At 40.0% G+C, this 19,969-nt stretch overlaps 2 protein-coding genes, 1 long non-coding RNA gene, 8 other non-coding genes and 12 pseudogenes across 11 annotated transcripts; 22 read left to right on the forward strand and 1 right to left on the reverse strand.

The window, feature by feature from the left end:
• Positions 1–298: 298 nt before the first annotated feature.
• rpl4 (ribosomal protein L4) lies at positions 299–3,735 on the forward strand. The gene is made up of 10 exons (XM_034141461.1): positions 299–391; positions 1,105–1,276; positions 1,400–1,506; positions 1,746–1,884; positions 2,139–2,263; positions 2,385–2,514; positions 2,812–2,968; positions 3,146–3,229; positions 3,405–3,525; positions 3,611–3,735. The coding sequence occupies exons 1-10, from the start codon at positions 389–391 to the stop codon at positions 3,680–3,682; spliced, it is 1,110 nt and encodes a 369-aa protein (XP_033997352.1). The 5' UTR covers positions 299–388; the 3' UTR covers positions 3,683–3,735.
• On the forward strand, positions 1,581–1,679 carry LOC117491998. Its single transcript, XR_004556812.1, has one exon. It is a non-coding gene; the product is annotated as a small nucleolar RNA SNORD16 (small nucleolar RNA).
• Positions 1,959–2,058, forward strand: LOC117491999. The gene has a single exon (XR_004556813.1). It is a non-coding gene; the product is annotated as a small nucleolar RNA SNORD16 (small nucleolar RNA).
• Positions 3,017–3,088, forward strand: LOC117491984. Its single transcript, XR_004556808.1, has one exon. It is a non-coding gene; the product is annotated as a small nucleolar RNA SNORD18 (small nucleolar RNA).
• Positions 3,268–3,335, forward strand: LOC117491987 (annotated as a pseudogene).
• Positions 3,736–4,468: 733 nt separating the features above from the next.
• LOC117492000 lies at positions 4,469–4,568 on the forward strand. Its single transcript, XR_004556814.1, has one exon. It is a non-coding gene; the product is annotated as a small nucleolar RNA SNORD16 (small nucleolar RNA).
• Positions 4,488–9,120, forward strand: LOC117491465. The gene is made up of 14 exons (XR_004556776.1): positions 4,488–4,724; positions 5,081–5,161; positions 5,338–5,498; positions 5,674–5,783; positions 6,143–6,223; positions 6,400–6,577; positions 6,755–6,915; positions 7,092–7,243; positions 7,419–7,567; positions 7,743–7,858; positions 8,041–8,192; positions 8,369–8,524; positions 8,700–8,818; positions 9,015–9,120. It is a non-coding gene; the product is annotated as an uncharacterized LOC117491465 (long non-coding RNA).
• On the forward strand, positions 4,763–4,831 carry LOC117491997. The gene has a single exon (XR_004556811.1). It is a non-coding gene; the product is annotated as a small nucleolar RNA SNORD18 (small nucleolar RNA).
• LOC117492001 lies at positions 4,903–5,002 on the forward strand. The gene has a single exon (XR_004556815.1). It is a non-coding gene; the product is annotated as a small nucleolar RNA SNORD16 (small nucleolar RNA).
• Positions 5,200–5,267, forward strand: LOC117492007 (annotated as a pseudogene).
• LOC117491989 lies at positions 5,537–5,604 on the forward strand (annotated as a pseudogene).
• Positions 5,825–5,893, forward strand: LOC117491988. Its single transcript, XR_004556809.1, has one exon. It is a non-coding gene; the product is annotated as a small nucleolar RNA SNORD18 (small nucleolar RNA).
• On the forward strand, positions 5,965–6,064 carry LOC117492003. Its single transcript, XR_004556816.1, has one exon. It is a non-coding gene; the product is annotated as a small nucleolar RNA SNORD16 (small nucleolar RNA).
• On the forward strand, positions 6,262–6,329 carry LOC117491985 (annotated as a pseudogene).
• Positions 6,616–6,683, forward strand: LOC117491991 (annotated as a pseudogene).
• On the forward strand, positions 6,954–7,021 carry LOC117492005 (annotated as a pseudogene).
• LOC117491992 lies at positions 7,282–7,349 on the forward strand (annotated as a pseudogene).
• On the forward strand, positions 7,606–7,673 carry LOC117491986 (annotated as a pseudogene).
• On the forward strand, positions 7,902–7,969 carry LOC117491994 (annotated as a pseudogene).
• Positions 8,231–8,298, forward strand: LOC117492006 (annotated as a pseudogene).
• LOC117491993 lies at positions 8,563–8,630 on the forward strand (annotated as a pseudogene).
• LOC117491995 lies at positions 8,862–8,929 on the forward strand (annotated as a pseudogene).
• A 16-nt stretch (positions 9,121–9,136) lies between the features above and the next one.
• Positions 9,137–17,950, reverse strand: map2k1 (mitogen-activated protein kinase kinase 1). Its single transcript, XM_034141460.1, has 11 exons — positions 17,719–17,950; positions 12,917–13,127; positions 11,862–12,008; positions 11,555–11,632; positions 11,341–11,392; positions 10,913–11,037; positions 10,361–10,568; positions 10,146–10,207; positions 9,838–9,896; positions 9,674–9,719; positions 9,137–9,603 (listed from the first exon to the last, which is right to left on the reverse strand). The coding sequence occupies exons 1-11, from the start codon at positions 17,799–17,801 to the stop codon at positions 9,490–9,492; spliced, it is 1,185 nt and encodes a 394-aa protein (XP_033997351.1). The 5' UTR covers positions 17,802–17,950; the 3' UTR covers positions 9,137–9,489.
• Positions 17,951–19,969: the final 2,019 nt, after the last annotated feature.

Below are 19,969 nucleotides of genomic sequence, written 5' to 3' on the forward strand. Positions count from 1 at the left end.
AATAAAATGTAAAATATATAGAAATTAAATAATGTTTTTTGTAGGAAACGTTTACGAAGGAGGTAGTTCGGGCTTTCCGTTCACTGTGCGCCAACATGGCGTAAAGAAATAGTCCCCGCTGAAGCTACTTACTTTAAGGTTGTTTTGTTTAGCAGTGTGATTTTAAATTAAAATAGCAACGCAATAATTTGTTACTAATCTACAAATGTAACAGGTGTGTTTCCGTGCGGTAAACAAGACAATTGTGAAAAATAATCTGTCGGCGGAAGTGATACTCGTCAAGGCGGAGGCATAAAACTCTACGGGTGACTTACACACTTCCTTTTTACTGTGGCCGCCATACCGTAAGGAGCTTGGTTCACGGCGAGCCTAAAATAAATAAACGAAAATGGTAAGAAATACCCCTCAGATCGCTATGGAAATGTTGTTCTGTAAGTTAGAATGAATTTCGGTGCTTGTAGTTGTCAAATAAAGCCGTATTGATTGTCTGTGGTAAGCTTAAATTCGGGTTCAAAGTGGAGCGAGATGGAATGCTCTCGGCTAGCGAAGCTAACACGAGGAGCCATTTTGGACGAACAGCTTCAGTAGACCAAGTTACACGTGTGCCTGTCGCCTGAGTGCTAGATATGTTACACGCAGCTATCAGATAACACTTCGTTAAATGGGGTCTATTTTGTTTTGTTTTGTTTATGCTAATGTCATGAGACTTAATTGCATGCCTTCAACTGCGTTAACACCGTCTATAATGCTTTTAATGATTCTCTGGCTAACTCATGTTAGCACACTTGGGCTAGGCTAAGGCCAACAGCCTGACATTTCACGCTAAATCGAAAATGTCTAAAACTTTAATGAGCTGCTACTTTCGGTTAAGTGCGAGGTGCACTTGATTTGACATGTCACCAATTGCACTGAGTTGTATCAGACTTGTTTTAAAGTTAATGTAAGTAGTTTGAGGCCCCCACATGTTAAGAGATGGGTTTGCTGGTTCTTAAGACGGGTTTAAATTATTTACATTTCTCTAAAAGACCCTACATAGTTTCAAGTGTACATGTTCTATTAGTCATCCCAATGGATCTGTTTCTCAATGTTAAATTTGCTTCCTAGGCTTGTGCCCGACCCCTGATCTCGGTTTACTCCGAGAAAGGAGAATCCTCTGGCAAGAATGTTGTCATGCCTGCTGTGTTCAAGGCTCCAATTCGCCCTGATGTTGTGAATTTCGTTCACACCAACATGCGCAAGAACAGCCGCCAGCCTTATGCAGTCAGTGAACTGGCCGGTGAGTGTGTATTTGACTTGAACTTGCATGTTAAAGGATTTTTAATAAAAAGTTTCCTGACTGCATGCATTCACAAAATAAATGTATATTTGTATGTAACTTGTGTGATTGTGTTTATTTCAGGCCACCAGACCAGTGCAGAGTCCTGGGGAACAGGAAGAGCTGTGGCCCGTATCCCTCGTGTGAGGGGTGGTGGTACACACCGCTCTGGCCAGGGTGCTTTTGGAAATGTATCCTTTTCAACCTAAATTTGAGCTTTTTCTACCTTATTTGAGTATAGCTAGAAGAGCTGACACAAAAGACTTGCAATGATGGTGTAATTTGCGACTTACTCTGTGACCAGTGACAGTATGCCTGCTGTCATATGCTGGCACAGATGGCTGACGATCCTTGAGTCTGAGCAGGTATTTAGAACTTGAATACTTGTGTTACTTCAGTTGTTGTCAAAACCTCCTTGACTTGGGTCTAGATGTGTCGTGGAGGTCGTATGTTCGCCCCCACCAAAACCTGGCGTCGCTGGCACCGCAGAATCAACACAACCCAGAAGCGTTATGCCATCTGCTCTGCCGTGGCTGCAACTGCCATTCCCGCTCTTGTAATGGCCAAGGGTAAGCTCCAAAACATTTGTGAAGACAAACATGGGTTTAGACATTTTCTTTAATATACAGCTTAGCATTTATCTTGCCATGATGGTGTAATTTGCGTCTGAGCCTGTGAACAGTGACAGTGGCCTGCTGTCGTTAAGCTGTCATAAGGTATTGACGAGTATGAGTTTCTGAGCAAGCTATAGCAACACTAAAGTCAAAGCCACCTGAAGTTTTTGTGGATGGCTTTTGTTGACTATGATTATCTTGACGTTTAGGACACCGCATTGAGGAAATTCCAGAGGTCCCACTGGTTGTTGAAGACAAAGTTGAGGGCTATAAGAAGACCAAGGAGGCAGTGCTTCTGCTGAAGAAGCTCAAGGCCTGGAATGACATTAAGAAGGTAATTTAACATTTTCAAACAGAATGTCTCCTGCCAGTAATGCCTCTTTTTTTCGTTTTTTCTGGGTTTATTAAGTAGTTGTTTATATATGTGTATTTAAATATGTACATTCTTTTCTTAGGTCTACGCCTCTCAGCGCATGCGTGCCGGTAAGGGTAAGATGAGGAACCGCAGACGTATCCAACGCAGAGGGCCATGCATCATCTACAACCAAGACGGTGGTGTCACCAAAGCCTTCAGAAATATCCCAGGTGTGTTTGGTATACAAATGTAGAGTTAGGTATATGGCTGTTATGAAGTTGGCTTAAACCTACAGATGTATTGTTCAAATTCCTCTGGCCCAGGATGGTGCTAGAAACTTAAAATATATTTCTTGTAATGGTGCTAGAAACTTAAAATATATTCCTTGTAACGTTGAGCTATTCCTATGTTTTTGGATATATATTTTTTTGGTGTCAGTTGTATATGTTTTTAAATTGGTTTACTTCAAATTCCTATTTAAATCAAACAAGATCATTAAACCTGAATTGCTATTTTCCTGTATGAAGGCATCACTCTGCAGAACGTGAACAAACTGAACCTCCTGAGGCTCGCCCCTGGTGGTCACGTTGGACGCTTCTGCATCTGGACCGAGAGTGCTTTCCGCAAGCTGGATGACCTTTACGGAACATGGCGTAAACCCGCTTCCCTGAAGGCCGGATACACGTAAGTACTTGAGGAGCAATCTCCCTGTAGCACAACTGCTTATGATCAGATCTGTGATGAGCTTCCACTTCATGGTCCGTGTTTTTGAAACTCTGTGATATTAAAAGAAGTTCAGAGTTTAGCATCAAAAGATTTGTAATTTTCAACATGTTTAATTAAATGTCTTGTTTGTTTCAGCCTGCCCATGCACAAGATGACCAACACAGACTTGAGCAGGATTCTGAAGAGTGAGGAGATCCAGAAAGCACTTCGTACACCTAGGTAAGCGCCTAAAGTTCTTTATATTTATTTCAACTTATGAGCTATGATGAGTTTCCTACTTCCGGTCCGTGTTTCTGATCCCTGATTATATGGAAGTCCTGAGCAATAAAAGCCTTTAACAACATTTTTGTTTAGCAGAAGTTCATATTAAGAGTGGGTTATTTTGTCATTGCAGCAAGAACATCCACCGCAGAGTGCTGAAGAAGAATCCTCTGAAGAACTTGAGGATAATGCTCAAACTCAACCCTTACGCCAAGACAGCAAGACGTAATGCTATTCTCAAGCATAACCCTGCTGTAAGTAAATTAACAATTCAAGCTGGAAGCATAATCTTAACATTTTAAAGTTTATTGTGACTGACATCTTGTTCGTTCTCTATAGATCAAGGCTAAGATGCTGAAACCCAAGAAGAAGCCTGGAAAGAAGGGAGCACCTAAAAAACCCAAGGCATAAAGTTCTAAACTTGACGAGGTTCAGTGATCAATAAATCATTTGTTTCAAATGAACGAGTCGGACCTTTCATTGAAAAATTCAGATTCCTCAGAAAGGAATAAAGCACATGTTGAGCATTTGTTACGGTTATAAAAGGTAATGAAGCATGATGGCTTTTATATAGATTTATAAACTAAATACAAATCTATTCCTGGTGTGTTTATCTAATTTATAACTTAATATAAATTGATTCATTTATCAGTAAGACAAACTCAGCCATCAGAGGATGTACGGATGAGTCGTTTCCTGTAGACCTAGACATAGCTGTAGGATGGGTATCACAGGCAGAGTCCAATGGTTCCACACGACTGACCTGCTCTGCCGAGATGGGTTTGATAAAAGGATACTCCTTAGTCCTGAAGACCGGTCTCCAAGGTGAGTGGATTGATTGGTGGTAAGAGGAAGAATCTCAGATGAATCTAACGCAGAAGAGCACATATCTACAGCCAAGACCGCCACCAAAGCCTTCAGAGAAATCCCAGGTTTGTTGATCAAATTGTAGAATTTACTACTGTTGGTAAATGGATATCACAATATGATAACGTTTTTCATTTCGTAAATTACTTGTCTTTCATTGTCTCCTCCCCTTGATGAGCTGTGCGGCACCTGGTGTAACCTGCTTCCCTGAAGGTCGGCTAAAAGTGAGTATCGCAATCGCACGTTAAACTGTTTAAGTTATGAGCTTTCACTTCATGGTCCAAAAATGGGTTTAGACATTTTGATTGATATACAGCTTACAATTTATCTTGCCATGATGGTGTAATTTGCGTCTGAGCCTGTGAACAGTGACAGTGGCCTGCTGTCGTTAAGCTGTCATAAGGCATTGACGAGTATGAGTTTCTGAGCAAGCTAGAACAACAAAGTCAAAGCCATCCAAAGTTTTTGTGGATAGCTTTTGTTGACTGAGTATCTTGTCTTTTAGGACAACGCATTGAGGAAATCCTGAGGTCCAACTGGTGGTTCTGAAGAGTGAGGAGATCCAGAAAGCACTTCGTACACCTAGGTAAGCGCCTAAAGTTCTTTATATTTATTTCAACTTATGAGCTATGATGAGTTTCCTACTTCCGGTCCGTGTTTCTGAACCCTGATTTATATGGAAGTCCTGAGCGACACAAAGTATTGGTCCGTGGTCTAAAAATGGGTTTAGACATTTTGATTGATATACAGCTTACAATTTATCTTGCCATGATGGTGTAATTTGCGTCTGAGCCTGTGAACAGTGACAGTGGCCTGCTGTCGTTAAGCTGTCATAAGGCATTGACGAGTATGAGTTTCTGAGCAAGCGAGAGCAACACTACAGTCAAAGCCACCTGAAGTTTTTGTGGATAGCTTTTGTTGACTGATTATCTTGTCTTTTAGGACACCGCATTGAGGAAATCCCGAGGTCCAACTGGTGGTTCTGAAGAGTGAGGAGATCCAGAAAGCACTTCGTACACCTAGGTAAGCGCCTAAAGTTCTTAATATTTATTTCAACTTATGAGCTATGATGAGTTTCCTACTTCCGGTCCGTGTTTCTGAACCCTGATTATATGGAAGTCCTGAGCAACACAACGTATTTAACAGAATTGTAGTTTAGCAGAAGTTCGTACTAAGAGTTGGTTGTGTTTTCATTACAGGAACAACATCAACTGCTGAGTGCTGAAGAAGAGTCCTCTGAAGAACTTGAGGATATTGCTCAAACTGAACAATCGTGCCAGGCAGCTGTTTATTTCAGCCTGCCCATGCACACGATCATCAACACGAATCTGAGATTTGGACAAGCACTATGTACACCTAGGTAAGCATCTCAAATTATTTTCACTTATTTCAGCCTGTGAACTATGATGAGTTTCCTACTTCCGGTCCGTGTTTCTGAACCCTGATTATATGGAAGTCCTGAGCAACAAAAGGCCTCAACAAAATTGGGGTTAAGCAGAAGTTCATATTAAGACTGGGTTCTGTTTTCATCACAGGAACTGCAGAGTGCTGAAGAAGAATCCCTAAAGAACTTGAGGATAATGCTAAACCTTTACACCAGGAATCTGAAAAGTGAGGAGATCCAGAAGGCACTTCCTACACAAACGTAAGCACAGCTAACTAAGTTCTAACATATTTATAGCTTGTCAACTGTGATGAGTTTCCTACTTCCGGTCCGTGTTTCTGAACCCTGATTTATATGGAAGTCCTGAGCGACAAAAAGTATTGGTCCGTGGTCTAAAAATGGGTTTAGACATTTTGATTGATATACAGCTTACAATTTATCTTGCCATGATGGTGTAATTTGCGTCTGAGCCTGTGAACAGTGACAGTGGCCTGCTGTCGTTAAGCTGTCATAAGGCATTGACGAGTATGAGTTTCTGAGCAAGCGAGAGCAACACTACAGTCAAAGCCACCTGAAGTTTTTGTGGATAGCTTTTGTTGACTGATTATCTTGTCTTTTAGGACACCGCATTGAGGAAATCCCGAGGTCCAACTGGTGGTTCTGAAGAGTGAGGAGATCCAGAAAGCACTTTGTACACCTAGGTAAGCGCCTAAAGTTCTTTATATTTATTTCAACTTATGAGCTATGATGAGTTTCCTACTTCCGGTCCGTGTTTCTGAACCCTGATTATATGGAAGTCCTGAGCAACACAACGTATTTAACAGAATTGTAGTTTAGCAGAAGTTCGTACTAAGAGTTGGTTGTGTTTTCATTACAGGAACAACATCAACTGCAGAGTGCTGAAGAAGAATCCTCTGAAGAACTTGAGGTTATTGCTCAAACTGAACAATCGTGCCAGGCAGCTGTTTATTTCAGCCTGCTGTTTATTTCAGCCTGCCCATGCGCACGATCATCAACACGAATCTGAGATTTGGACAAGCACTATGTACACCTAGGTAAGCATCTCAAATTATTTTCACTTATTTCAGCCTGTGAACTATGATGAGTTTCCTACTTCCGGTCCGTGTTTCTGAACCCTGATTATATGGAAGTCCTGAGCAACAAAAGGCTTTAACAAAATGTCTGTTTAGCAGAAGTTCCTTTTTTAAGACTGGGTTGTGTTTTCATCACAGGAACAACGTCAACTGCCGAGTGCTGAAGAAGAGTCCTCTGAAGAACTTGAGGTTATTGCTCAAACTGAACAATCGTGCCAGGCAGATGTTTATTTCAGCCTGCCCATGCACACGATCATCAACACGAATCTGAGATTTGGACAAGCACTATGTACACCTAGGTAAGCATCTAAAATGATTTTCACTTATTTCAGCCTGTTGACTATGATGAGTTTCCTACTTCCGGTCCGTGTTTCTGAACCCTGATTATATGGAAGTCCTGAGCGACAAAAACCTTGAACAAAATGTGTAGTTAAGCAGAAGTTCATACTAAGACTGGGTTCTGTTTTCATTACAGGAAATGTATCAACTGCAGAGTGCTGAAGAAGAGTCCTCTGAAGAACTTGAGGATATTGAACAATCGTGCCTGGCAGCTGTTTATTTCAGCCTGCCCATGCACACGATCATCAACACGAATCTGAGATTTGGACAAGCACTTCGTACACCTAGGTAAGCATCTCAAATTATTTTCACTTATTTCAGCCTGTGAACTATGATGAGTTTCCTACTTCCGGTCCGTGTTTCTGAACCCTGATTATATGGAAGTCCTGAGCAACAAAAGGCTTTAACAAAAGTGTAGTTAAGCAGAAGTTCATACTAAGACTGGGTTGTGTTTTCATTACAGGAACAACGTCAACTGCTGAGTGCTGAAGAAGAGTCCTCTGAAGAACTTGAGGATAATGCTCAAACTGAACAATCGTACCAGGCAGCTGTTTATTTCAGCCTGCCCATGCACACGAATCTGAGATTTGGACAAGCACTATGTACACCTAGGTAAGCATGTCAAATTATTTTCATTTATTTCAGCCTGTGAGCTATGATGAGTTTCCTACTTCCGGTCCGTGTTTCTGAACCCTGATTATATGGAAGTCCTGAGCAACAAAAGGCCTCAACAAAATTGTAGTTAAGCAGAAGTTCATACTAAGACTGGGTTCTGTTTTCATCACAGGAACATCAACTGCAGAGTGCTGAAGAAGAGTCCCTAAAGAACTTGAGGATAATGCTAAACCTTTACACCAGGAATCTGAAAAGTGAGGAGATCCAGAAGGCACTTCCTACACAAACGTAAGCACTGCTAACTAAGTTCTAACATATATTTATAGCTTGTCAACTGTGATGAGTTTCCTACTTCCGGTCCGTGTTTCTGAACCCTGATTATATGGAAGTCCTGAGCGACAAAAAGTATTTATAACAAAAGTGTAGTTTAGCAGAAGTTCGTACTAAGATTGGTTGTGTTTTCATTACAGGAACAGCTGCAGAGTGCTGAAGAAGAATCCCTAAAGAACTTGATTATAATGCTCAAACTGAACCCTTAGACCAGGCAGCTGTTTATTTCAGCCTGCCCATACACGGGTCTGAGCTGGAATCTGAGATTTGGACAAGCACTTCGTACACCTACGTAAGCACCTTAAGTTGTTTTCATTTATTTCAGCCTGTGAACTATGATGAGTTTCCTACTTCCGGTCCGTGTTTCTGAACCCTGATTATATGGAAGTCCTGAGTAACAAAAGCCTTAAATAAAATGTCTGTTTAGCAGAAGTTCCTTTTTAAAACTGGGTTCTGTTTTCATCACAGGAACAATGTCAAGTGCTGAAGAAGAATCCTTTGAAGAACTTGATGATATTGACCAAACTGAACAATCGTGCCTGGCAGTTGTTTATTTCAGCCTGCCCATGCACACGATCATCAACACGGTTCTGAGATTTGGAGAAATTCACTTCCTACACCTACGTAAGCACCTTAAGTTATTTTCACTTATTTCAGCCTGTGAACTATGATGAGTTTCCTACTTCCGGTCCGTGTTTCTGAACCCTGATTATATGGAAGTCCTGAGCGACAAAAGCCTTTAACGACATTTTTCTTTAGCAGAAGTTCATACTAAGATTGGGTTCTGTTTTCATCACAGGAACAACCTCAACTGCAGAGTGCTGAAGGAGAATCCCTAAAGAACTGGAGGATAATGCTAAACCTTAACACCAGGAATCTAAAAAGTGAGGAGATCCAGAAGGCACTTCCTACACAAACGTAAGCACCGCTAACTAGGTTCTAAAATATATTTATAGCTTGTCAACTGTGATGAGTTTCCTACTTCCGGTCCGTGTTTCTGAACCCTGATTATATGGAAGTCCTGAGCGACAAAAAGTGTATTGCTAGCCAATGGAAGCAAACGCTTTAGCCTTAAATGTATGCAAGTTTAAAAACGTATTTGTTCTCTCCATAGATCAAAACCAAGATACTGAAGCCCAAGAAGATTCCTGGAAAGCACAGAAGAACTGCCAAACCAGTCATATACAAAATGAATGAATAAATATTTGATTTCAAATGAACGAGTCAGACATGTCATTTAAAATGTTGATTCACAAGACTATTTATTTCACAAAAGCTAACAAAGACTATAATCTGTTGGCGCTGTAAGGACACAAGGCAGAGGTAAATCAAGCACACAGGTTGAGCAGCATTTGTCATGATTAAATAATTTGATCATTAGAAAAAGATGGCTTTCAGGCAGGCCCGCAATGTAGCCTTATTTGAATACATATTAATTTCACTTGGCATGTAGGTTGTACACTAAATATACAACTATTAATGGCACAACTTTTAACCCATTTAGTACTTTGTATAAACTGATACATTTTACTCATGATAAAAATCCATTCATCAGAGGATCTTGGGATATGCTGAAGACGCATCAGGCCTCACATTGCTGTACTGTGGGTGGGTGTCAAAGGCTGGTTGAGTCCAATGGTACTGCACAGCCAGCCTGCAAAGTCCACCTGCTCTGCCTCAGACTGCTTGATAAAAGAATGCACCTAAGGATGAAAGTGTTAGATTGCTATAGAGAAATATTTAGGGAATAATAAAACTGGTAAAGACTATTACCGTTAACTGCTTAAGGTCCGCTCTCTCTGCAGGATTCTTCACCAAACTGTAAAAGAGACTCATCTTAGAGTGTAATGTAGTTTAACACCACTGGATGGCAGAAAGTCTGGGCAGATGTTTATATCGGATTGGTGTATGATGCCAGTAAATATTTCCCAACATACCATTTGTTCACGAAGTCTTGAAATTCAGAGCTGAATATCCCGGGCAGCTTGGGTGGAGGCTGAAATGTTAAAAGGTCCGGTCAGCACTGCATATTTAATGCTCAAATGGTAAGTAGATGGCAATTGTATTAATACAGCAGTTGACAGATGTCCGTGTGGGGATGCGATCACATGATAAGATAAGATGGTACTTTATTGATCCCAATTTGGGAAATTGTTTTTGTTGCAGCAGCATAAAAGACAAGGCATTTTACAATAAAAATAGAAATAAACAAGAATAGAAATAAAATAGAAATGAGCCCACTCACCTCATTTACTATGTAATCAAGAAGCTCAAATATAGCCATCGGTGGTCTGTCGGAACTGTATGCTGGTGGTAAAAACAAAAGATGTCAGTTTCTTTCATGCTTCACTGTCCTCATCACTCAAGGTCACTATTTCATCACGACGCTGTCAGTTTTATTGTGGTAAACATGCTGTAATTTAAAACCTTTTTAAAACCCCAGCATAATGTCAGACTTACTGCTGCCTGGCCGCCCGGGGGGCTGTGGCTTTGGGGAGGACTCGCCGCAGGCTGCCTCTCCTTCCACTGGGAAGCCAAAAATCTGTTCAAGCTCCCTAGCATCAGGTGGAGGGATAGGGAAGCGTCCAATGGCCATTTCAACCAGGGACAGACCCATACTCCAGATGTCCGACTGAACTGAGTAATGGGTGCCTTGTAAACGCTCCGGCTGCACAGCACAAATGCAAAAATCAGTTAGTGATTTGCATAATAAAGATTAACATGCAACACCGCTGAAATTCATTACATACAGTGACATGTATGTAATGACAAATCTAAGTGTTTTTTTTTTTATTGTCCCATGTTCCAGTGCTGTAAGCATAGCCTACCTTAACATAGCTGATGCTTAAAGGATATTTTCATACTTGATATAAATGTATAGACAGTCCCAGTTAATTTGTGAGTGCCTTGTTGCCTTAGAGATAAATCTGTGACACTCTGGAAAAGGAATTGTAAATGCTAATGTGTGAATGAGAGCAGCAGGAAAGGAGGAGTGTGTCCTTTATAACTCACAGACATGTAAGAGCGGGTGCCCACAAAGGAGTTGGCCATGGAGTCGATGAGCTGTCCGCTCACTCCAAAGTCGCACAGCTTGATCTCACCGCGGGAATTCACAAGGATGTTAGAAGGCTTGACATCTGAAAGAGAGACAGCAAAATATTTGGGCAAACATGGTGGGCAAGTGTTCAAGAGGGAACAGACAGTTCCACAGAGGAACTGCTGCAAAGCCTCAGTGCATGCTGTGTACCGTGTGCTTGTTATAACATTTCCTTTCATTATTTATATGTACAACACAGATCTACTCTCTGCATTCAAAACAGGGAATTACTGTGAGGTCGAGAACAATGCTCCGCATCATGTGAGCTTATTAACAGCACACATAAGCTTAGTATTCATTCATAAATGTATAGCATCTTTTAGTAAATGAAATAGTAATTTACCTCTGTGCATGATCTTGTGTTTCTCCCTCAGGTAGGCAAGCCCCTTAATGACCTGGAAAGACACATATTGCATATCAGTGCAGTAAGAGATTTACATTATTTAGTCGTGCAATAGACATAATGTACTAGCACATTTGCATCAAAAAGAGAACAAATGTAGCTCTAGTGTGACTCCCAGAGCATGAAACTGGAAGGAGGTGTTGGAGCTACCCACAGCGATGCTGACTTTGCCGAGGATTTGCTCCGGGATCTTGCCTGCCTTCTTCAGCGACTGGTCCAGGGATCCACCGTCCTACAGCCAGCAGAGGATTAAAATATAAACAGTATTTACTGAAAGAACTCTTTGAAATTCAAATATCCTTTATGCATTGCAACCCAATTAAACAAAATCCTTCAATACTAATGAGGTTGTACATGCAGGGAAACGCATGCCAGACACTCACAGCACAGTCTGTAAAGCAGCACTCAAAGTGAACGCTGTTTAAACACACTGTCAGCCAGAAGTTATTAAAGATAAGTACCATATGCTCCATGCAGATGCTGATTTCTCCGTCGCTGTAGAAAGCTCCGTAGAATCCCACAATGTAGGGGGAGTTACACTCGTGAAGCACCTGCAGCTCTCTTATGATCTGGTTCCTGATGGCTGGCTTGATCTCCAGGTGGATCAGCTGCAACACAGCAGGAAGCAGGTTTCATGTATGCTCTTACATCACAAAGAACAAGAAAAAAAGCCAGATTCAATCCTCCTTTTGGACTTCTGTGTGCACATGTACACAAACATTATAAAATACATGGCATGATCATAAGGAATATGTTGAAATTTGAACACAGCGTTATGGTTGGCACTCTTTATTGTATGTAAAAAAGAACTGATTCTAATGATTCGGCCCTTTTAAGAAAGATCTTTATATTATTATTTAATTATTATTATTTATTAATATTATACTATATTTATTGGTGCAATAGTATGTGTTTTAATGTTGCAGCTTGTGAAAGAAGGAGCTTCATTTGTAATACTAAATACTGCAGCGTAGCTTGTGAATTTCCATTTTATCTTTCAAGTTTATCCAAGTTTCATCCTAACCTCACATAGCAAATAATAACTTATTTGTTGATACTTAATTCAACTATTAATCCCAATCTGAATCTTCTTAACTAAAGCATTCAAATAAATAGAACAAAATGTGTCTCAATTGTAGTGAAGTACTATAATGTATATATCAGGAAATGCAAATAATAAGTGAAGAACAGGTACTTAAACATTGTGCTTACAGTATGTACAGTACTTGAATAAATGCACTTTTTCATTGTCCACCAGTCTTTTTGCATATATGATACAGTACTCTTGGATGTTGTGACAGTCAGTCTGTTAAACAAATACTGGAAAATGGGAAACAAATTGAACTGCACACGTTAAAAACATTGGTGGTGGCTGTAAAAACCAATACATGTCTGCTATACTGAAGAAAATACCCATGTACGTTATGAATGTAACTCCAATGTACACATCTCCTCTAGTTACAGTGCTTTTAGTATCTCCACCAAAGCCCTTCTCTATCAGCATCTTTCAGCTTACCTTCCTCGCCATGATCAGACCTGAGGGTCGGTGGGAGACCTTGAAGACGACGCCCCCGTTGCCAGCACCGAGCTCACAGATCTTCTCAAAGTCATCGTCCTTCAGCTCGCCCACCTTCTGCTTCTGTGTCAGAAAAGCCTCCAGACGTTTTCGCTGCTGCTCGTCCAACTCGAGCTCCTCTAGTTTCTTCTGCAGGGCCTCCAAGTTTGTTCTTAGAGGGCAGATAGAGAAAGACAGCGAGAAAGAGGAGTTATATATTATTAATGTATTCCTACTCGGATAAAAAGGCTATTGAATTCATTCTGAGGGATCTTTTTGCAGATGTTCATTTCATCTGTATTTAATATGATATTTAAACCTTGGAGGAAAGACAGAGCACGGAGTGTGACTGCCGCTCGTTCCTCTGGGATCAACATCAACCAACCAAAGAGCCAGAAGAAAGACAGAAAGTGTTGCAGGGTGTGTTTCAGAGTGAGGAAGCTCTGAGTTTGTCAGCGCTGATGCCGCTCTCCTTGTCGCTGTTGTCATGGCGATGCATTTTCTTGAGAAATATCTTATGGAGCGAGATCTTACGGCATGCTGCTCTTTGACCTCTTCTTCCCGCCCACTGCGCTGTATAATGTTTGTTAAAAATCCATTTGGGCTTCTATCAGTAAGTGTAAAATAAGGACAAACAATAAGTCATGTTATTTCAAAAAAGTATAGACGTCCAATCAGCATTTTGGGTATATGTTAAGATTCACTAATAAGGACATTAAATATGCCTGCAATGCTCCTACATCTTTATCTCTCAACAAAAATATGTAACTTTACTTAAAGTACTGGTCTTTTATTTTTGCATGCATATCTGAGGACAATAATATCAGTGGGCTCAGTGTTAATTATGCATTTCCACAAGCAGCTAGAGCATGGTAGTGCGCTCTTCTCTCGGCTGCTCTCCACCACACAGCAGTGAGAGGCTTAAGTGGTTTTATTTTTGACAGTAGGCCTGCATATCCATGGAGACGAGGTGCTGAGTTTGAGGTGGTTGTGGGAAGCGTGGGTGTTTTGTCGACAAGAGCTGGAGGTGGAGGAGGCTGAAACACACTCCACACAATACTGTGAGGGACGTCAGTAGCTCCACACTGCAGCCCCCCCCCCCCCCCACTACGGGAGAGATTGAGCACGATGCTGGCCTTTTATGCTCCATCCACACAATGTCCAAGGACATCAACTGGAAGGCAAAAGACTAATTATTCCTACAGCTTGCCACAAAGCTCAAGAGAGAAGAAGCCTATTTTGCCTTTGGACTTGAACTGCAAATGTATTTGCCTACTTTAAAGTACACAATTATATGTAATTATTAGTTAGATAACATGGACTGCAGCGGAGTACAAAGGGTCCAAGGGGGGAAGATCATCATGGCATCTTTGCTTCATTTAATACATTAAATTCAGGCAAAGTGCACATGAATAGAATAGTTTGATAATGTATCACAAGAAAGGCGTTATTGCATTTCCCCCCAAAAAAGGTCTGCAAGAGAACACAACAGTTTTTAAATTGAAGGCAAATGTATTGTTTTGCAACAAGGCGTGCATATCTCAATAGCAAATAAGAACCAAATCCTTTGAGGTTAAGCAGGATATGCAAGTATCTAATCAAAGAGGAATCGGCACCACAAACTACGGTCAACTGCTCTGTTGGTTAATCATTCATTTTCTTTTTTACACATTCACATGAAAACTGTATGTCAACATGAATACAGGTTATAAAGTTCTCTAAACACCACTCACTGATTTTAATGAATTAACAGCAACACTTTTCTGAAAAATAAAGCTAAAGAAAAGATCCTTTCAAATAACAGGCATATTCTGTAAGTGTGGGTTTTTGTGATAGTACGATCTTTTCCAACATTTCCAAGAACAGGTTGTTTTGTATTTGTTCTCAGATCTGCTCTGATAATGTTGGCTGGCATTATGCAGGGCACTCAGTACACTTCTCCCATGGCTGCCAGCCATTTCACGCTGAGAAAGCATTTTGCGGGCTATAATGGCAACTCCTTTCCACCAGAGTGTAATGGTCTGGGTTCATTAGAGGCTCATCGATTGCATCTAGCTCATCTGCCTACTATATGAAGCACCTGTGCTGCTAGTATGAGCATCAGATACTCCTGTGTGCTTGTCCAAATCACCCAAAATAACAGGCTGATGTATTTGTGTGTTCTGAAACATCAGCCGTTTCTCATCTCGCTATTCAAAACAACTGGTAGGCTTTCATTATTTTTAGCTGAATGATATATTATTACAAGATAGTTTTGAATTGCAAGCGTAAATAATCTCATAAAACAGTTGAATCTGTGTTAAACTGCAAAACATTAATAATGATGGTGGAATTTCTTACTAACTGCTTAAGGGTCTTGTGTCTTATATAATCACACTCTTAAACAGAGTAGAGTTCATAATGTCATAAGTTAAATCTGGGCTTTATAACAAATTAACATGACAGGTGTTAATTGAGAAGAGGCGAAACCAGCCGAAATAAAAAACACCTGTAGGGACAAACTACTAAGCAAGAGTCTCTAATACTATTCTATGCTTTTTGGGGGGGTTTGTAGCGTACTTAAGAAAACAGGGTCCTACACACTATGTCTATGTAAATTGTTGCAGGACTATAATGATGATTTATTAAATCAAATCAATCCTCAATTTATAAAAACTTAGTTTACCAGCTCACAGATTACCCTTACATCTTTTGGTCCCTTAAGGCACCCTCCATCTTGGTAGAGAAATGTGTCCTGTTTGAACGTTTTGAAAGTAGCCATGCTCCTCAGTCACAGCTGAGCTCCAGCCAAACATTATGTCATCAGCAACAAAGCCAAGGCACATCTCTCCCTTGTGATGGTTCCCACTTCTTCCTAAATGTGAGAATGCTTTTCTTTGTCTTAATAAAATGCATATCTTTGTCGTTTTAAAAACGCCCACAACATTTTAAGACATCACCTTGCTTTATCAATTGACAGTTTTCTCTCTCTTCTGACATTTCAAAGGCCAAATTATCAATTCATCGATATAGAAAATACTAAACAAATTCATTGAAAAGGTCTGCTGGATGTTACCCAATGACTTTTAACTAAAGTTCCAAACTGTGGAAATAGATTTTTAAAAGATTAATGCAGAATTATAATCAGATCTTACGCATCATTTGATTTCAGTCCAAGTAATTTATTGAAAAAGACAAGGAATTCAAAAATAAATACATCTTAGCACCCTCAGATATATGATCTAATGATAAAACCATTAACTGTTCCTCCTCTACAGGACATAAGAAAATCCGCCATCATGCAAGATGACATGTTATGTAATTTTCCTATCAACTCGTGCAGCTTGTTGCTGGACTGACTGGCTTCCTCTCTCGGGGAAATGAGAACTATAGAGCATGTTGTCACAACTGTTTAATATCTCCATTACTGTGTTTTGGTAAAGAGTGGTGGGAACAGGTCTTACACAAAACCCCTTCAACACACAGCAATATTATTCAACACGCTGCCTCCCTGCAAAGGTCAATCTCTGTCAAATGATTGTGCACGCAAAGTGGGAGAGATAGAGCGACCATGAAATGACGACCTGAGACTGCACATTTTACACCTTTACCATGGCAGACACAAACCAATACAGCAGTTGACCATCATTTGTGGTGCTGATTCTTCATTAATGAAATACTACCTACCATATCCTATTCAACCGCAAAGGAATTGGTTCTTATTTGCCATAGAGATATCCATGTCTTGTAGCAAAACCATTAATTTCCCATAACTTTAAACCCTGTTGTGTTCTCTTGCAGGTCAATCTCTGTCAAAAGACTGTGAAAAGAAGTGGGCTTTAGGAGATGGAGCGACCACGAAGAGACGACATGAGAGCTGCACATTATACACCTTTACCATGGGAGACACAAAGGTGATACATATTTCACTTATTATGGCTCAGTTCCATAAGGTGTCCCTATAATTCAATCCATTGAGCTAACATGCACACTGGCAGAGGCCTGAAACAACCTCACCTAAATGGAATGCGCTGAAGACAGATTGAATGTTATTAACTATAGGTTTGCTTTTCCTGCTATGACCTGCAACCACTCTTAAAAAAAACCTAATACAGACAATGATGTTTAGTTTTTCTCTGCTGATAAGCAATGTGGTTATTTTACAAGAGTTACAAAACAGTTTGAAATATTTGGAACGTTTAGCGGTTTCAATATTTTGTGTAAACTATAGTGCATGAAATGATTACTTGATCAACAGGGAACCAGCAACTTCATGTACTACAAAGTTATAGTAGCTTAATGATTGAAGTCATTATGAAGCATACATGCTGTGTGTTTTGCACAATATGTCTGACGGGAAATGCTGTTTAACACTGTCAACCTGAGTTTGAGGTAAATGTTTAGTTTTTCACTTTTACTATTACACTCTTACATTTTAAAGTTAAATTGATTGATTAAAAAACGAATCTACCGATTAATCAAACATGAAAATGACACACACACACACACACACACACACACACACACACACACACACACACACACACACACACACACACACACACACACACACACACACACACACACACACTTCATTAATATTAGGAGATCTAGGAGGACATACTGTAAGGTGAAGAAGGTTTTCTCTTATGTGAGTGCAGATGACTCAAGCCTTTACAGCACATTGAACATGAACCTGACATAAACGATCAATCAGAGATCCCTTATCAATGCTCCTGCTTCACCTGAACATCAGTGGATGAATATGTAATATTGACACTCACTCTGTGGCTCCGGTGCCATTGATAGTGTTTCCATCGGGGATTGGGTTGAGTTGGATGGGCTCTGGCTTCCTTCTCTTCTGCATGTTACACAAGACACACGAAACACACGAACTGCAGGAAATAAAGATGGACACAACGAGGAGAGCTCTGCTATCAAAAGGCACGGTGAGGTTACTCGACAGAGAATAAGACACACAGCTGTGCAGGAGGGGGTGATGCTCTTCTCAATGGGTGGATGTGAATGATCCGGGAGATGAAACGTCACAAAAATATTTACATCTGTCTTCCGGACAGCATGGCTGGGCTTGGGATAGCGCCCCCTCTGCTGGTGATGGGTGGTATGACCATCAGAGGAGGGAGAAGTACTCTTTTAGCAGGACATCTACAATGTAAAAAGAACAAAAACATTTGAGTTAAGTCAACGTACTAATGTAATCTTAAAGGGAAAAAAGTATTCTTTATTCAGATGGTCCACTGCAGAAGAATGCACTTTATATCGTTGAAATATATTTTATTGAAATCAGAATCAGACAAACTTTATTGCCCCTTTGGAGGCATTAGGTGACATCACAGTTGCTCCGTTTCTGAATAAAAATGTAGTTAAAAGAAATAATAAGAAACATGTACAAATATGTGGATTAGAGTTTATACAATAGTCAAAGGTAAAAAAAACAATGCTTTTTTACTACACTGGCCTGTAAAGGTACAATTCAGTCTTAACTTTATCCATAATACATAATTCTACTATGATTATATTTTGTATTATTATTTACAAAGCATTAGCATTTGATTGGAAATGGAGAATTTTAATGAAGTCCTCTGCACACACAGTAATATTTAGCCTTGCATTTAACCCATCCTAGTATTAGGAGCAGTGTAATAGTGCAAATGGAAAAATAGTTTAAAAAAAAATATATCCTTTAGACTAAGCTACTGTGGCCCAATAAAGATAGGAAATAAAGTATATACATATATTAAAAGTAGTGAAGCACAGTACTTGGGTGATTCATTTAGTAACATACCATCACTGATAACCATGTTGTAATCTAAATCGTGGTTTAATTCAGACCAGATGTGGGACTCGGCCTGAAGATGCCATTTCCTTTTTTTTTTCAATCATCTCTGTGCATAACTCAACTGTGCAACACTCTGGCCTTGGTGCATTATTTACACATGCATTTCCAATATATTTTTGTATCTATCCTTTTTGTACTCATCCCAGCATTTTAAACACTTAACTATTGATGGATAAAGCACTTATATTTGAACACTTTAGTAGATATTGTAATTGACACATTTTTTACATGTATTTCTGTTTTCTTTTAACATTAACATTACATATACAGTTTGATTGTGCTCTCATTTTAAGAGAGCTCTTTTAAAATAATCTCATCATCTTTTTTTCTCCAGGTTTTCATCAGCCCTCCACAAGGGACCTTTTCTGTGCATGCTCCGCTTGTATTCTTTATTTCAGTCCCAAACCCCTCAGGATTCAGTGTCTGATTTAACCCACAGCAATACCCTTCCTGCTTTAATGCCTCCCTTTATGATACATGTAATAATTGTTGACACCTTCTGTGGCTGTGAGGATTAAAAGAAAATTATGATCTTTTCTATATTCTACTCCAGGTTGGACTTTTACAGGAACTCAGAGATGTTTAACCTCCAAGAGCTGGCTTTGTTTTCCAGAAATGCCCGGTTTACCAATCATTCACATACAAAAATATATAAAATATCAACTGGCTTTCTATCAGGACTCATTTGAACAGTGCTTATTAATTGTTTAAACTTTCTGATGTATTCTCATAGATCCCAAAATGGAAAAACGTTTTGATCTATTCTGTCTTTAATTTAGGGTCCATACTGTATCAGTCAGTTTGACCTCTGTGGAAAATATAAATCAGAACCAGCGATGAATGCTTTCACCTGTTAGGCAGGAGCCCATCACCTCCCTTAATGAATGATGTTTCAGCTGTCAGGCCAACCGGTCCATGCAGATTAGACATCAAGCACAACTTGAAACAGGCTGCCATTTTAAAATCTGCTCTGAAGTCTCTACACACTGTCCTGACAGACACAAGGCCACTGAGGCGTGCCTGGTTTACCAAAAGATATCTTACTGCCAAAATCATCTTTTTCTCCATAAACCAGGACTGACAGAGAGGAAAGATTGGTCGTGTCCTATCTTCAGCCCATGGACAGGAACTGTGTGAATTCTAAGTTGCTTTTGACAAATTGGGATGTGGGAACT

Source organism: Trematomus bernacchii, unplaced genomic scaffold (genome assembly GCF_902827165.1).
Source record: "Trematomus bernacchii unplaced genomic scaffold, fTreBer1.1, whole genome shotgun sequence".
Lineage (NCBI taxonomy): Eukaryota > Metazoa > Chordata > Actinopteri > Perciformes > Nototheniidae > Trematomus > Trematomus bernacchii.

Bases quoted from the DNA above. Each gene is read 5' to 3' on its own strand.
- rpl4 (XM_034141461.1), top strand. The intron at 1,885-2,138 runs GTAAGCTCCAAA...CTTGACGTTTAG, and splicing joins CGCTCTTGTAATGGCCAAGG to GACACCGCATTGAGGAAATT. The intron at 2,969-3,145 runs GTAAGTACTTGA...TGTTTGTTTCAG, and splicing joins TCCCTGAAGGCCGGATACAC to CCTGCCCATGCACAAGATGA.
- map2k1 (XM_034141460.1), bottom strand. From the start codon at position 17,801: ATGCAGAAGAGAAGGAAGCCAGAGCCCATCCAACTCAACCCAATCCCC. The intron at 13,128-17,718 runs GTGAGTGTCAAT...CTGCCCTCTAAG, and splicing joins AATGGCACCGGAGCCACAGA to AACAAACTTGGAGGCCCTGC. The intron at 12,009-12,916 runs GTAAGCTGAAAG...GCTGTGTTGCAG, and splicing joins GTCTGATCATGGCGAGGAAG to CTGATCCACCTGGAGATCAA.